General features: G+C 42.9%; 2 protein-coding genes across 2 annotated transcripts in view; both read left to right on the top strand.

The window, feature by feature from the left end:
* Nucleotides 1–2,682: 2,682 nt before the first annotated feature.
* LOC133027487 (glycylpeptide N-tetradecanoyltransferase 1-like) lies at nucleotides 2,683–7,408 on the top strand. Its single transcript, XM_061094497.1, has 12 exons — nucleotides 2,683–2,702; nucleotides 2,822–2,930; nucleotides 3,080–3,224; nucleotides 3,499–3,617; nucleotides 3,804–3,895; nucleotides 4,409–4,525; nucleotides 4,730–4,900; nucleotides 5,442–5,550; nucleotides 5,699–5,869; nucleotides 5,952–6,119; nucleotides 6,622–6,759; nucleotides 7,219–7,408. The coding sequence occupies exons 1-12, from the start codon at nucleotides 2,683–2,685 to the stop codon at nucleotides 7,240–7,242; spliced, it is 1,383 nt and encodes a 460-aa protein (XP_060950480.1). The 3' UTR covers nucleotides 7,243–7,408.
* Nucleotides 7,409–9,584: 2,176 nt separating this feature from the next.
* The window catches only part of svild (supervillin d), a 41,929-nt gene continuing 35,368 nt past the window's right edge, over nucleotides 9,585–16,145 (top strand). Inside the window, exon 1 of the mRNA XM_061094496.1 lies at nucleotides 9,585–9,706. The gene's annotated coding sequence lies outside the window, so the exon portion shown is untranslated. The remainder of the gene's footprint in view (nucleotides 9,707–16,145) is intronic.

Genomic DNA, 16,145 nt, shown 5'->3' with positions numbered 1-16,145 from the left:
CACGCCTGTCAGGAGGAATTCAGCTGTGCCGAGATAAAGAAATGTGTAAGTGAGAGAGAATGGGACGAGGACAGAACAATAAGCTGAGAGAGAAATCTGAGAGTCGGTGAGTCAGAGCAACTGAAAGACAAGAGTCAGCAGAGGGAGGAAGAGATTGTCGCTCATTCATCCAATCTGGCCAAACAACAGAGTTACAGACAGAGAGGAAGACGAGGGAGACGAGGAAGGAGCAGAGACAGCGAGGAGCATCTTGTTCGGCAGAGAGATCACAGCAATACTGATCTATTTACAGATTAGTAATGGTTCTGACTGACACTGTGTCGGTGTTTGTGTGTGTGTGCAAACAGTACACACACACACACACACACACACACACACACACATAGACACACACACACATCCACTCCTCAGCAGGGAGCAACAAATAGCCCCACTGCAGTTTGTTGTTGATTGGCTGTTATAGCAGTGTATTTTATTATTGTAGGTGTTTGTGCACCCTCCACAGGCCATTTCAGGGATTAAGTGATATCTGTATGAATATGTAATACCGATTATTTATACACTAATCCAAAATTTGTGCCTCATCAAAATTACATGCACGAATATGCCCCTAACTGCAAGTATTTTGGACTGAGAAGGCCTGAAGCACACAGTTACAGATAAGCCGCAGTAAAGAATGTGTTTTTCTTGTGGTTTAATTCGGAGCACTTGTTGGAGAGGAGACGGAGGCAGAAGAGATATTTATAATAATCTGTGCCCAGAAAGCTCAGCTGTCTCTCACAGGATACACAGGTTGTGGGTTTTACTGACATGATTTCATTAAAGAATTCAAGCTCTGTGCAGGAGGACACAAGTCACTGTATCATGATCATGCTATGATGTTTGAGAACGTCCCCTCTTCTTGGGGAAGTGGAATCAATGTTTCGAACCTTCTCAAATCCAAATGCTGAACATGTGTCTGGGACTGAAGTGTGAGGAGAAATGCTCTAAATCACTCTAAAGTTATGATGTATTCACATGAACATGATAGAAAACATGTCTTTACCCATAACATTGAATTCATGTAATAAAGTGGAAATTTGTTGTGCGATCAACATTTCAGTCCCAAAAACACAAAACTATATTCAATCAATTTTTTAAATATTTTCCATTTGGCAACGAACCAGAGTGACTCAGAACATCTCCACCACAACAAAGAGTTTAAATAACCTTCGATTGGATCATTTCTCTTTTTGGATCAGCAACAAGAATAAAGTGACTCATCTCAACCGAAGCCAAACTGAGTGATACACAGAGATGGAAGCTGTCTGTCCATCAGTTGCTAATTTCATTCAGTCTTCACCCTCACTGATGCCTTCAGGGTCTGCAGCCGAGGCAGCTGTTTGACCGGGGTGGTCTTCCTGCCCTCCTCCTCCTGCATCCCACGACCTGGTACCGGAGAGCAAAGTGCACTGACCACGACTAATTGGTGGAACATGTCGTGTGGTGAATCACGTGGAATCACCTGAGCCTCCAGAGGAACGTGCTGCTCTGCTCTCTGCTTCTTTTTCTGGACAAATAAACAGTTTTTGGGCTTTGCCAGGTTTACAGGTTTACATCCCGAATGGCGACAGGTGTTGGACGCATCCTTTTTGCAGCTGGTATTTATCTCTGAGAGGCAGGATAATAACACAGCGGAGGCATGAGGAGTAGAGACAAAAATAGCTGCAAGGCTGAACTTTAAAAGAAAAAACTAAAAAACATGCTGCATCTACTTTTATATTTCAGCCCAACACACACAAATCAAAGGACACTGGGCCGTTTATAGCACAAATAATTATACGGATGTGGTGGGGACAAAAGGCCCAGGGCTCTGGAGGACGCTACCCTGATGAGGCAGAAGACAGAAGATTCCACAGGGACACTGGTAAACCTCCCCTGGGGTTCACACGGGAGCTCAAAGCAAGAGACATCAGAGTTATTATCAGCAGCAGTGATGTGAAGGAGCAGGGAGAAGCTTAATTTGGTCTACCACAGCCAGCTTCATCATCTGCCACCTCCAAACTTCCATTCAGAAAAGGAAGTTGGGAGGTGGCAGATGATGATCTTGAACCAAACAGTCAGGACACGTTTCAATATTTTTCATTAATCTACTATCCAGTCTCATTTGACCTTTTACGCTTGTTTCAAACTCTTCTGTGAAAGAAATGTGACTCTGCATATTTTCTTTTACATTTTTTGTTTAGTGGTTCTCTGTCATAATTGTTACATGAAATGTAAGGTGTCATTTGTTTTGCGATGAGTTAAAAGTTAAGAAGCTGAGCCTGTGTTAACTTACAGTAAATAACACTAAGTTAAAGTACTGTGGAAGAAATGCTGGGTCTCAAACAGAAGAATATATGGGAACTCTAGAATTAAACAACCTCGACCAATTAAATGTTCTCCCTGGATCGAGCAGCTTTAATCTGCAGCCGGGCTTCGTCCTGACCGACTGTATGAAGGCCGTGAGAAGTTACATTTAATTGTTGGTATTGTTCTCAGTTATCTGTGTGCTGGGTGGGAGCTGGGGTGGGTAGCCAAGGCGGGGACTCTCCTCCCTTTGCTGCTAGCAGAGATAAGAGCTGCAAGAATAAAAAAACACACAAATGTGTCAGAAAACACCCCGAGTTCACCCTCTGCCTCAAGGACTCGCACTCGTTTACAATGACTGATTCAAACTCGTCGTAAGTACGCTGCTCTTGTCTGTTTTTACTGAAACTGCCTGAATATCTGTGAATGTACATAGGGCTGTTTGTATGTCCAAGCACATGCAGGAGTCTCAGTGCATGAATATGTCTTTTAGTGATAAGACGCTGACGGAGGGCGACAGTGGCAGTTTAAAAAGGAGCAAAAAGAAGCAGAGGAAGGAAGATGCCTGGAGACCAGAGGGGCCCAGAGACCCATTTGTCATGGTTCGTGTCTTTGTGTGAGGCCATATATTCAGTGATGTGGTGACTCAGACTCTAGTACTTCTTTCTGCCAGTCACACACGACACAGATTCATGATTCTGATGATTAAAAGTTATTTTAACGACACTTAAATGACACTTTCCCGTCCCAGCTGGACTCTCTGTCGGAGAAGAAGCAGCAGGAGATCCAGAGAGCCCTCCACCTCTTCTCCGCTGGCCCGACTCTGCCCAGGACCCTGCAGCAGGCCAGAGGACATAGCTACCGCTTCTGGGACACCCAGCCTGTCCCCAGACTGGGTGAGAAAATAATGACCTGTTTCAAAATGAATCAAACTGTGAGCGATAGAGGAGCAAATCCATCTTGTGTGTAATTTTGTGAATTTAAATATAATACAACTTCTCTTCTCAGCAGGAGAGGCACACTACATAACGATCTTTTTAGCATTGTAATCTATTATTCAGTCATTACTCAGAATACATTCATCATTTGAAATGAATAAAATGTTTGTAATGGCCGATCTTTGTTGTATTTTGATATAAAAATAATTTTTCTTTATATTTCCCTCCTCAGGCGACGATATTACAACTCACGGCCCGATAGCAGAGGCTGAAGTCAGTGTGCGTGAGGAGCCCTTCTCTCTTCCTCAAGGTTTTTCCTGGGACACTCTAGACCTCAGCAACTCTACAGTGGTAAGTTACTTATTCTGATAGACATCATCAGAACGTTCACACAACGCTGTCAAATCCTCATCACTCAGAGGAGAGGAACTGTTCCGTGCTCTGGAGTGAGAGTCGCACATTTTCCTGTTGGTGAAATTCAGGTGGAACTGATTCACATTTACTGCAAATTCAAACCTTTTGCATCCATCATTCCAGCTGACGGAGCTTTGCACTCTGCTGAATGAGAACTACACGGAGGAAGATGACAACATCGTCAGATTGAACTTCTCGCCGGAGTATCTGCAGTGGTGAGCTGTCCACTCTTCATCTATTGATTTTTGCCATTTGCATCTTTTTTTGTGTAACTTTTATTAATCGTTCCATACGTCTGAGTGACTGAGTGCACTCGCTCTTCATGCAGACAGTCCGGGTTTTCCTTTTTAGCCTCTGAGGAAATTAAAAGCTTTGAGTGTCTGAACAGAAGGAGATAATGTCCCCATTTAACTTTCTTCTCCGACTCTCCAACATATCCAAGCAGTACAACTCTTATCTCTCTACCACTGACATTTTTCCTCTCTGTGATCATCTGCATGAGTGGAATCTCCACCTTTAGGGAACACTTACATCAAAAACATAATGACATCTCCTTTGAAACTAATGCTCAAGAATCCAAGAATTGAAAGTCCTTGACCCTGAGGCTGCTCCATCCTTTCAGCTCAGTCGACTCATGCTCAATTCTTTAATTGGAAATGATAAATCACAGTTTATCGATCTACATTTACATGTATTCATCTAGAAACTCTGATGCTTTTCCTCTTCAGGGCTTTGCAGCCTCCTGACTGGCTTCCCCAGTGGCACTGTGGTCTGCGAGTGGACGCCAATAAGAAGTTAGTTGGCTTCATCGCTGCTGTTCCTGCAGACGTCTGCGTGTACGAGACGTGAGTGGCTTGTAAATAAATATATGCAAATACTCATATGCATATATTTATGAGCATAATATATATATGTTCATGAATATATGCAAAGATATGTGTCTATGTGAAACCTGATGGATAACATTAGTATTCAGAGCATTTGCAGACACAACTGTAGCAATTTTCTAGCAAATGTCTGAAAGCAATCAGTCCAAATGTGTTCTGCAGGCGGAGGCGGATGGTGCAGGTCAAATTCCTGTGCGTTCATAAGAAGCTGCGCCTCAAGCGGATGACTCCGGTTCTGATCAGAGAGCTCAACAGACGGGTCAACCAGCAGGGCCTCCGCCAGGCCGTCTACACCGCCGCCGTGGTGCTGCCCACTCCGCTGAGCTCCTGCAGGTACCACCGGGTTCAGGGAAGTGAAGCCGCAATCATCACTTAAAAAAAACAACTCACTTTTCTTATTACAACTTTTAACTTCAAGTAACTTTCAATATAACATATTTTTCATGGATGCTCATTTCTAGCAGCAGGCAATAATAATCAAAGAAACATTATATAGCAGAGCAAATAAAAGCTAATAAACTAGAATAAAATACACATTAATTAATCAAAGGTTAAATCTGAAGAGGTGGATTGAAAGTAGGCAGGTCGGATTTAACATTTAATTCATTACTTATTGATGAATCATTATTTGATTATGTAAAGGTTCTTTAAACCAGGTTTTCAGGGGCTGTAATGTGAGGAAGAGAAACTAGGCCATTACCTCTTATGTTATCTGTGTCACTCTCTGCTTCCCTTAATTAACATACACACAGTCATTGTTTGGCATAAACAAATATGATATTATGGGGGCTACAAATGTATGTCTAACTTTGATATTTTGTCTTATGAAGCAACCTTCTCCGTCCCTGTCAAATAAACAAGCTCATTATTTCAGATACTGGCATCGTCCTCTGAATCACCGGAAGCTGATGGAGGTCAACTATCCGGGTCTGAGGCTGAACATGAACCTGCAGAGAGCGCTCAAGTTCCACCGGCTACCTGAGGTGAGTGAGTGCTGCCACCAAGAGACGGAAACATGTCAGTGCCACATCAGACTGACTCTGGCCCCAAAAGACAATGAACAAAATATTGGACAAAGATTGTTGCACTTACTGAGAAGGATTTTGTTTTTTTGTTGTCTTCTTCTCCAAGGTGACAAAGACAAAAGGTCTGCGCCCTATGACCCTAAAAGACGTAGCAGGGACACATTCACTTCTCAAGACAAACAGCAGCAGGTTCCAGCTCAGCTCCATCCTGTCTCTGCAGGAAGTGGAGCACTGGCTGCTGCCACGGGAGAATGTGATTGACACCTACGTGGTGGAGGTCTGACAATTACAGCATCTTCACTTTAAATGTCCTTGTTGAGGGGAGCAGCATTAAAATCCATTCTCCTCCTCACACTCAGGCTGATGATGGTACCCTGACAGATGTGATGAGTTTCTACTGCAGCTCCTTCAGGGTGCTGAATCACCCGGTGCACACTGACCTGAGAGCAGCTCACCTCCTGCACGTGGCCTCCTCTGCCACAGACCTGACGGACCTCATGGAGGACGCACTGGTCCTTGCTAAATCTGTGAGTGTGATTAAACACCACATCAATTTGAGGGTTGATGTAGCAGCGGGTGTTCAGACGCTGAAAGGCTACTAATGGATTATATATTACTAATTAACTTCCTCAACCCTGTGATATGTAGAACTCATACTATTCACGTATCCACACCCGAAGACCTGCGATTGATTTTGGATTTCTTTCCCCCCGAATTAACATATATTACGCAGTTAATTAGCAATGAGTTCAAAATGACATTGATAACTCTAAACCTTATTGACCCCTGTGTTAATGAGAGGGGTTCTGCACCACACTCAGAAATATCAGCCTCCTAAACATCCTTGACTTTTTTTCATCTAGATCCACGAATATACTCTGAGAAATCAACAAAAATATTAAAAAGGACATTTCTAATAATGTTAAAGAAAGTGAAAAACATTTTTGAAACAAACAAACACACAAAAACACAGTTCCGGTTATTGACGTGTTTTTCTCTGTATGCAACAACATGCGTGTCCTTCCAAAGAGAGGTTTTGACATCTTCTCCGCTCTGGATGTGATGGAGAACAAGGATTTCCTGGAGAAGCTGAAGTTCAGCATCAGTGACAGCAGCCTTCACTACTACCTGTACAACTGGATGTGTCCTAATATCAGTCCTGACAAGGTAACGATTACTGCAACGTCAGCACCCATCACTTCAAAAGATTTGGCCCAAATCGTAAAATCGTAAAAGTAAAAAAAAGTTTGAAGTTTATCATCCTGTGCTCCTGCATATTGAACCATTGGTCATTTAAGCAGCTTTTATGAAATTCATATGTGGAAATAGCATTGCTAAAACACATGAAACCGGGAAAAAAAGCCTGAAAATGGTTTTAGATGAGACGAGCTGCTGAAATGCCTAAATGTCTGATCTTGATTTATATTTACTGAGGCTGAAGGAAATTAACTCACTGCAGCTGTAAGATCACTCAGAAACACATCAAGCCTCCAAACACAAAGAGCAAAGGTAAAGAGCTGAAATACAATGTGCAGCACTGATGCATGACCCTTTGAGGAAAACACATTTTCATTGTGTGTGTCAGTCGTCAGGGATTCATGCTGACGGGGGGGTTCTGTGTTGCAGGTTGGTTTGGTGCTGCCCAACTAAGAGAGGTGAAGAGATGAACGGACCACAGCGACCGGCAGGAGAGTGGAAATCAAACTGCATCAACGGCAGTGAATAAACCTCTCAAATATAAACTGCTGAGCTGCAAAAACACACACTGGGAAATCCATGCAAACGCAATAAAGATAAAATTCCATTGGTAAATACATTCATCATGTGGCTGTCAGTTACTCACGGGGCTCTGCACCTCTGCAACGGGAAAAAAATCATTTCATTTCAGACGAGACGGAAAATGGAGAAAAAACGAATTCCTATGGTTCAGAAAACGCTCACGTCAGTTTGTTACTGTGTATTTCACCAGACAATTTGTGCAACTGGTAGTGACATGACACTTAATATTAGTGGGAGCAATACACAAATGTGATTAGAGGACAAAGTCATTAATCCTTCTATCTCACACACACACACACACACAAACACACACACACACAAACACACACATACAAACACACACACACACACACACACACACACACAATCTAATAAATGTCAATACAATACAATTTCCATTTTCATGCTGCAGATACATCATTTTCAATACAATCTCACCTAGACATGCAATTGATATAAAATGTATGTTTACGACGTTGTTAAATTCCACAAATCCAAATTAAATCTATATTTCAATCTGCAAATAAAGCCCCCAAAACATAATAATGTCCCTTTCTCACCTTTTTCATGAGTGAGATAAACCATGTAAATAAAATTTTTTTGATTATTGACTAAATTCATCTTCTCGTGTTTTAGTGAAAAGTCAAGTTACAACATCTGAATTACTTTTTTCTTTAGTTTATATCTTACAACAGCCACTGAGTACTACTATCTGTCATACGTGTACAACTTCATCTGAACACAGCTTAATACTGTGAAGCCATGAGGGTCATGCGTTGCCTGCAGTGACTAAATACGTCCACCAGGAGGCCCTGCGAAACCAACATGAGAGTTTCACTATTAGCGTTGATCAGAGGATCACTGAATCACAATTTGCATTCATATTTGAATGTGTAAAAAAATTACTAACATTAATTTATTGTTTGTTTCCTTGTGTTGTTCAATGACAACAAATAAAGACAAGGGAACAAAAAGGGGTAGATCATATGCCAATAAATACATTTCTTATTAAAATTCCCTCTGGATCAATCAAGTATCTGTCTATCTATCTATCTATCTATCTATCTATCTATCTATCTATCTATCTATCTATCTATCTATCTATCTATCTATCTATCTATCTATCTATCTATCTATCTATCTATCTATCTATCTATCTATCTATCTATCTATCTATCTATCTATCTATCTATCTATCTATCTATCTATCTATCTATCTATCTATCTATCTATCTATCTATCTATCTATCTATCTATCTATCTATCTATCTATCTATCTATCTATCTATCTATCTAGTTTGAAGTATCCTGAAATTTTCTATTTTCTACAGTGAAAAACCAGAAATGATCTATTCCACAGTGAAAATGTTGGACTCGACTTTGAAAAATCTCCAAATCTATCCAGTAAAAATGTTTGCTCTTCAGTATGTATGTAGTCAGAGAGGTCCTGAACACAGGCATATCAGTCTCTCTCTGAACTTATTGAGCAAAGTGTTTTCACAGTACTTTGAAGTATCCTGAAATGATCTATTTTCTACAGTGAAAATCCTGAAATGATCTATTCCACAGTGAAAATGTTGGACTTTACTTTGAAAAATCACCAAATTGATTCAGTAAAAATGTTTGCTATTCAGTATGTGGTAGTCAGAGAGGTCCTGAACACAGGCATATCAGTCTCTCTCTGAACTTATTGAGCAAAGTGTTTTTACAGCACTTTGAAGTATCCTGAAATGATCTATTTTCTACAGTGAAAATCCTGAATTGATCTATTTCACAGTGAAAATGTTGGACTTTACTTTGAAAAATGTCCTTATCTATCCAGTAAAAATGTTTGCTATTCAATATGTAGGTAGTCACTCAGAGAGGTCCTGAACACAGGCATATCAGTCTCTCTCTGAACTTATTGAGCAAAGTGTTTTCACAGTACTTTGAAATATCCTGAAATGATCTATTTTCTACAGTGAAAATCCTGAAATTATCTATTCCACAGTGAAAATGTTGGACTTTACTTCACAGTGAGCTCCTCTTCCTTGTGTGGATGTCACCACGTCTCGACTTTTTAAAAAACATAAACACAAACGCCCAGTCAGCCAAAGGGGGCGTTTACCGGAGGGCACGTGAACGCAGCACGGCGCCTGCGGACCAATGAGAATCGAGGGCTGGTTTTAAGTTTGAAGCTGCTCCGGAGCAGGGGCAGCTCCTCGCGTCACTCTGTCCGCCGCTGCTGCACCCTGACCCGGCCTGGACGGACCGTGTCTCCCCCTCTGTCCGCTCCTCTCCTGTCCTCTCTGTCTCCTCATGCGTCCACAGAAGGGATTCCTGTGAATAAAACGAGGTTTGTCTTCCTCTTCCTCTGCTTCCATTCCTCCACGGTTTGCTCTGGGGTTAGAACTTCTCCCCCCAGAGATGGTGGTTCTTGTTTGAGCAGCTGTGCATCATGTGTGGGTGAAGTCCTCCTGCAGGTTGGATGGTTCCTGCGGGTTCCTCCTCGCTCCTCGGTGCTTGGTGCTGGTGGATTTGTTTTTTGAATCTGTAAACTTCCTGTGCAGGTACGTGACGGGTCGTTTGAGGAAATGCTGCGTGAGAGGATGTAGATTTGTGTCGTAACTCAGACACTCGGTCATGTCTGCTGTCATCGCTGTGGTCAGTGTACAGTCAACACACTGGAGGGAATTCTAACTTCACTTAACTTAACTTAACTCACTCACTTAACTTAGGCAACGTTACTTGTATATTTACATTTTATTTTTGACGTTTTGTCCGGTATAGATGATTATAGCGATAAATGTCACATTACGATTTCTCTTAAAGGGACAGTTCACCCCCCAAAAGGGAAAATCCACTCATCATCCTCTCGCCACTATGCAGATGGGGGGGTGGGGTGGGGGGAGTGTTTGAGTTCATAAAACACTTTTGGAGTTTCAGGGTTAAACAGTGTTGCAGCCAAATCCAATACACTTGAAACTCAAAGATGCATTGTCTTACTTAGGGATGGGCAGTAAGATTAAAGTTTCATATTGTCGATTTCGATAATTATCACAAAATGTCTCCTTAGTGAAGGTTGTGGTTTTAATTCTTTACGAGAGGAGAATAAGAAATATCAAAACCTCTTATAAATCTCTTGTAGATCAGTTATGTGTCACACGTCCTCTCTCCTCTTGCACAATGCATATGCACAATTTTTTTTTTTTATATTGCAATGATTACTGGTATTGACTAGTTGCCCAGACTTACTCTCCTCCACTGGGTATAGCGGAGTATAGCTGAGTATAGCTGAGTCACTCAAACCCCAGAGCGGTCCCTCTGTAAACAGTCACCAGTGGGTGTGTGGTGACTGTGTTGTTCCAAAACCACCTGTGAAAACAAAGCATGAGAACACGTCCTTTCTGCACCATAAAGGCTGCAGCAGGGTCACTTTACACTTTACAGATTATGTAAGTTGGCAGAGAATTGATAAGAATCAAAGTCATGTTTATCTGTGTCAGAGTAATACTGTGGCTGTGCAAACACACACACACACACACACACACACACACTGGATGCTGTGTACACCGAGATGGATGTTTGATTTCTTTTTGAAATGCTTTGTCTGTACTCAGGTGCAGGTTGTGTGTTTTATACAATGTCATTTCTCCAAGCAGTCATTGTCCTTATGTTTTCTCCTGGACACGACTCTCACCACCTGCCAAATACTCTCATTTTACACAATATCTTCGAGATTTATCCCACATTCCCCTTCCTCCTTCCTTCCATCTCAGAGCCATCAATCATTTTAAGAGTAGCTCTTTTCTCAAGTGCGGAATAGAATCAACTTTAGTAAAGCTTTATATCCGAGGGCTATGTTATTTGAGGCTTTCCAGGCTGTAATTTCCCCCCTTGCAGTGGCCTTTGTCACAACAGGCTTCCACAGACCGTCCTCAGTTGGCCGGTGTTGAGCAAGAGACGAGAAGAAGAAAAACAAGAAACAAATCTTGATAAGACATACTAATTGTGTGTGTGGCTGTCAGGACAGTACACGTTTGTGTTGCGCTGTGGCTCGTTGCAGAACAGGACGCGCTGCTGTTGTGCGATTTGGGGGAAATAAGCATGAGTTGACGGAACAGGCTCAGGAAGTGGCTTCCTTCACGCTTCCTTCTCTCTCCCACCTGCAGGATCCTGCTGCTCTTTACCTGCCTCTGCTGTCGGACCATGTAAAGACCCCAAACAAAGACACACACACGCTCCATTAGGGTTGAGCAGGGTGTCATGCGGTTGTCTTGAGTGTTAGCATTCACCTGAACGCAGGCTCGTGTCAGACGGGGGGGGGGGGGTCGGGTGGGCGCTGTGTGTTGCGCCTGCAGGGATCTGGTAACTCAACACCGACGAGAGGGCGGAGGAGCTCCGGCTGCAGGGACTTGTCTTTGTCTGCACTGGAATCATCAACTTGTTACTCGCGTTTTCATGAATACGATTATGGATCAGGTTTCATTTGCTTGATCACTAACATCAAGAAAACAATAGCAGGGGAATGCAAAGGTCTGAATCTCAACTTTAAAATGCCTCCTGGGTTCTTTTCTCTTCAATGGTCAGGCATTTCATTGAAGTTGTAGCTCGTCCACTTTTATCTTAATTAAATAGGTTAATCTGAATTGAGTATCTGTACTGATTCAGTGGCCCACTCTGTCTGTTTCCTGACTAATTTGCAGAGGCCGTCAGGGGACTTCCCCTCCTATTACAGCATCAGAGGGATTGAACGTCTCTCATTAGGCCTTTTTGTTTTGCACATTGTGCTGCTGTTTTGCCAGCATGCTCTCAAAAAACAGTGTTTCTGCAGTAAATGCACATCCCACAGGGTGTTGCTTGGCTCAGAAGCAGTTAAAGGGATGTTAAAAAACAATCTATTTTAAATTGGGATTTTAACTTGGATTTATATGGGTAATTTGGGCTTTTAACAAGGCGCTGAAGGCGGGAGGCCAAAAAGAAGTGAACTTATGCACCTGTATTGACTCAGTTAAGCCTGAAATTATCAGCTAACTACTTTAATATCTATTGTGGATGGCTGTAATGATGCCTAAACATACCTTCAGTAGTGAATTGTCTTTACTAAAGCCCCTTATATAATGCATTTATACACCTGGTGACATTTAAACCAGTCGTCAGACATGAACTCCGGAGAATGTCCCGGAAAATTGGGTCCGGACATTCTCTGGAGTTTGCCTTTTTACATATGAAGAACGTTGCAGGTGATTATCCAGGTCAGACATGTGCACATCAGCAAGATAGTGGCGTGTGTGGGTAGAGAATGCAGGAGGCAGGACATGGGGTAAAAATCTGATACTCAAATCCTGTTTTTTTGTGTAAACAACAAACACTAGCGACGGCCCTTATCAAAATGACTGTGGAATTCAGCTTTCTTTACAAGTTGACATCTTTGTAAGAGTCTTCTACAAGTATCTAACTTTGTACTCTCAGATATTTAACATTTTCTTGTTGTATTCTTACATGGACTGATTTTCCAGACGTTTTACTTGAGGACTGGCAGCAAAAGTTTCAGAAAATTTCCAGAAATCCGTGCATATCTGAAAACAGCCTCAGTGAAATGAAATCTAGAGTTCCTCTAAGACTCCTCTTCCTCTTGTCTTCTTATTCAATGCTTACAGGCCACACTGTGTATTCAGAAGACTTAGTAACCACTTGAAAGTGTTTCCTTCTGTCTCATTTGTAATCGAATTCCATAGTGAAGCTCTGAAGACGCTTGGCACATTAAAACGGAAGACCACAGATATTTATTGGCGTTGCATGTGGTCGGTGAGACATCAGTCTTCTGTGCAGTTCTCCGTCTTGCACAGTACCTGCCTGCATTACTTAACAGTTGAGTAACACGCAGCAGCTGAACTGCAAAAACCTGGCTGCAAACAAGTGGAGGCACTTGGACCCTCCCACTCAGCCCCATCTCATCTCTCTGCTCCCTCCAGGTCGGAGCCAACCCCTCTCCGGAGTCTTCACTGTTGGCTACTCGGCCAAGAATCTCTGCAGTGCAAATATTTACAAAAAGCAGAAGGCATGTGACATTGTGAGCAATAGGAAATCCACAGGGAGGAGTCCTCGGTGTTACCCTCAGGCTAATCTCCACCAAGACATATTTATAAACTCTGTTAGCAGTTAGGGTGGACCGCTTCCAGCGTTGACACCGGGATGCTAACTGTATTTGGACAGCGACTGCACAGCCAAGGCTCACTTCAGTGTCATCTTTAACCAGCGTTATATTTGCGTGGCATATAAACACATGGTTATACTTGGTTTGTGCACGCGTAATAGTTTCCATGCACAGGGGCAGCAGCACAAGGCCTCTCTTCTTTGCCAGAGCTGAATTTCATCTGATACCATCGTCAAATCTAAATAAAATATCCGAGGGTGTTTTTGAATATAAAACAAGTGGTTTTATGCAAAGTACTTTCTTTGGAAGTTAACCAGGGTTTTATTGATTTTGTGCCCATGTGAGTCACAGATGTTGCCATGAAACTTCCATTAATTAAAATGCCTACAAACAACCATATCAAAGGTGGTAAACCATATGTAGGGAAGGTATTGTGTTGAACTGATCCTAATTGGACAAGTTTAAAGAGCAAATCTAAATGATGCTTCCCCTTTTCCTTTTCACATGTGTATTTTAATTGTATGTCCGGTCGATATCGTGAACAATAGTTCCTGCGTCATACATGATTCTGCTCTAGTGTCACTAAGGGGTTTGAGGAACCAGTTGCACTGTAAGGTTGAATTCAGATTAGTTGATCTTTACAGGTCATTCACTGTACTCTTCTCACAAAGATAATTTTAGCTAATATAATCATTTGTTTTATTCAATATGAAGCTACATCCTGCAGCTTAGCTTCGCATAAAGACTGGGAACAGAAGGTAATAGTTATCCTACCTCCGTCCAGAGGCCACAGAATTTGCTTAAAGCTCATTTATACAAACATTATGACCGTGCTTATTTGTTTTGCTGTTCTTTAATGACATACGAAGCAGCAGAACATTCTTCTTTTCCATCCGTCTGGCTCAGTGTTGAGTGCCCTTACTGTTAATACTCCATCTTTCAGCCGTGACCCATCCCCCTCACGCTCGGAGACCCCCTGAACACCCCTCCGCCCCCTCCACCCCCTGCTCGGGAGCATTCCAGCTGGCCAGATGGTGTCTGCTCCGCACGGTGGACACCAGAGAGCGGAGAGGGCCAAGCCCCGCGAGCAGGATTCTCTGGATGAGACATTCCACTCCACTGATCCCGACCCCTCCTCACGTCGCCCCCTCTCTGTTCGGGCTTGTCTGTGTCCTACTGATGGTCGTTCTGAGGATGAAGACCATGACATAAGTTGTTGACAAGGGGGAAAGATCGCATTAGGGTGTTTCTAGGGCAAGACGGCTCTGTAGTTAGAAAAAAACCCACATTTGTATTTAGCGCACAATTTCTTGTAGAAAGACTTGGGAGTTTATGAGATGTGCACATGTACATACTTATAAATTCACATATATCTGTGTAATTAAACATACCATAAGTCCTCTCTGTTACATATGCTCCTCTGGTAGCTTTTGAATTTAGCATTATCGTATAAGACTGTATGTTGTTGCAGAGTTGATATAAAGTGGCTGCAGGAAAAAGTCAAATAAAAGCTGGATTTACGAACAAATTCAGCAAAACATCGGTTCTCTTCGAAGTGACTGGCCTTGTTCAGCTTAAAAAATTAGTGGGAAGGCTCTGATTGAGGGTCCTGCTAACTGCTTTCGTCAGTTTGCACATTTCTTTGCTGTGTTTTTGTCAAAAGTCTGCAAATGATATGCACATGAAGTGTTGCTGGCAGGGAGGCGGTGCTTTCCATAATGTTGCTGTACAACAAAGAGCAGAGATTTGCTTTAACTGCTACAGTATATCTGTCCCATTAAAAACCCTACGTGGGTGTTGTTAGTTTCTGGCCCGTGTTAGCTCTTTGAAACGCATCCAATTTAGCACATTGTGTGTGTGCATGCATGTGTGTGTATTACCCCCCCGAGCTATAACCCACCCCTCCGGTTCACCACTCCCCTCCTTGTTGGAGAGCCTGTGTGTGTCGGCCTGTTTTCACCATTCTTCAGCCGGAGTTTTTTTCTTTTCTGTGTGTTTCTGCGAGAGTTTGCTTGTTTGCTTTCCCATACGTCACATTTAATGACTCCTTTGAATATAGCAAACAGAGCGCCGGAAGTGTGCGGACAAAGAGCTGGCCTGTAAAAGGAAAGAAGGAAAATATACCCGTGCTCTTCTGTCTTTAACCTCAGAGCTTTGTCCTGACTTGAACGCCGTCTTCTTCTCGTCAAAGGTTTCATGGAGGGGAAGCAGCATTCTTTCTTTGGCCCGGGGACAGAGGTGGTGGGCCTCCAGCAGGTCCGAGCAGTTTTTACAGTGTCAGTTACTGAGGAGAAGCAGAGTGCAGGCATGAGGGCCCGGGGGGGGTGTTGTGTCAACTGCCTTTCGGGTGACTGGCTACAGTCAGCGGGACTTCTGGTAAAAGGGATTTGAGGGACTTTGTGTCTGTGTGAGAAAAAAGAGGGGGGAGACGGAGAGAGGGAGAGGGAGAGATGAAGATGGATTAGTCTCCGGCCCTGTTTTGGCTCCATCCTCCTCGGCCTCTGCAGCGGCAGCAGATCTTGTCCCCCTGCCCCTCCGACCCCTGTACCACCAGACTGGGGCCCCTTGGCACAGTGGAGACACAAAGGCATCACATCCACCCGCCCATCGCCCCCACAGAGCCCATTCTCTCCTGCCT

Source organism: Limanda limanda, chromosome 21 (assembly GCF_963576545.1).
Source record: "Limanda limanda chromosome 21, fLimLim1.1, whole genome shotgun sequence".
Classification (NCBI taxonomy): Eukaryota; Metazoa; Chordata; class Actinopteri; order Pleuronectiformes; family Pleuronectidae; genus Limanda; species Limanda limanda.
Note: the sequence above shows the minus strand (reverse complement) of the source record. Positions and strands in the feature narration are given on the sequence as shown.

Excerpts from the sequence above, each read along its gene's own strand:
- LOC133027487 (XM_061094497.1), top strand. The coding sequence starts at position 2,683 with ATGACTGATTCAAACTCGTC. Across the intron at positions 3,225-3,498 it reads CCAGCCTGTCCCCAGACTGG|GCGACGATATTACAACTCAC; the intron begins GTGAGAAAATAA and ends TTCCCTCCTCAG. Across the intron at positions 3,618-3,803 it reads ACCTCAGCAACTCTACAGTG|CTGACGGAGCTTTGCACTCT; the intron begins GTAAGTTACTTA and ends CCATCATTCCAG.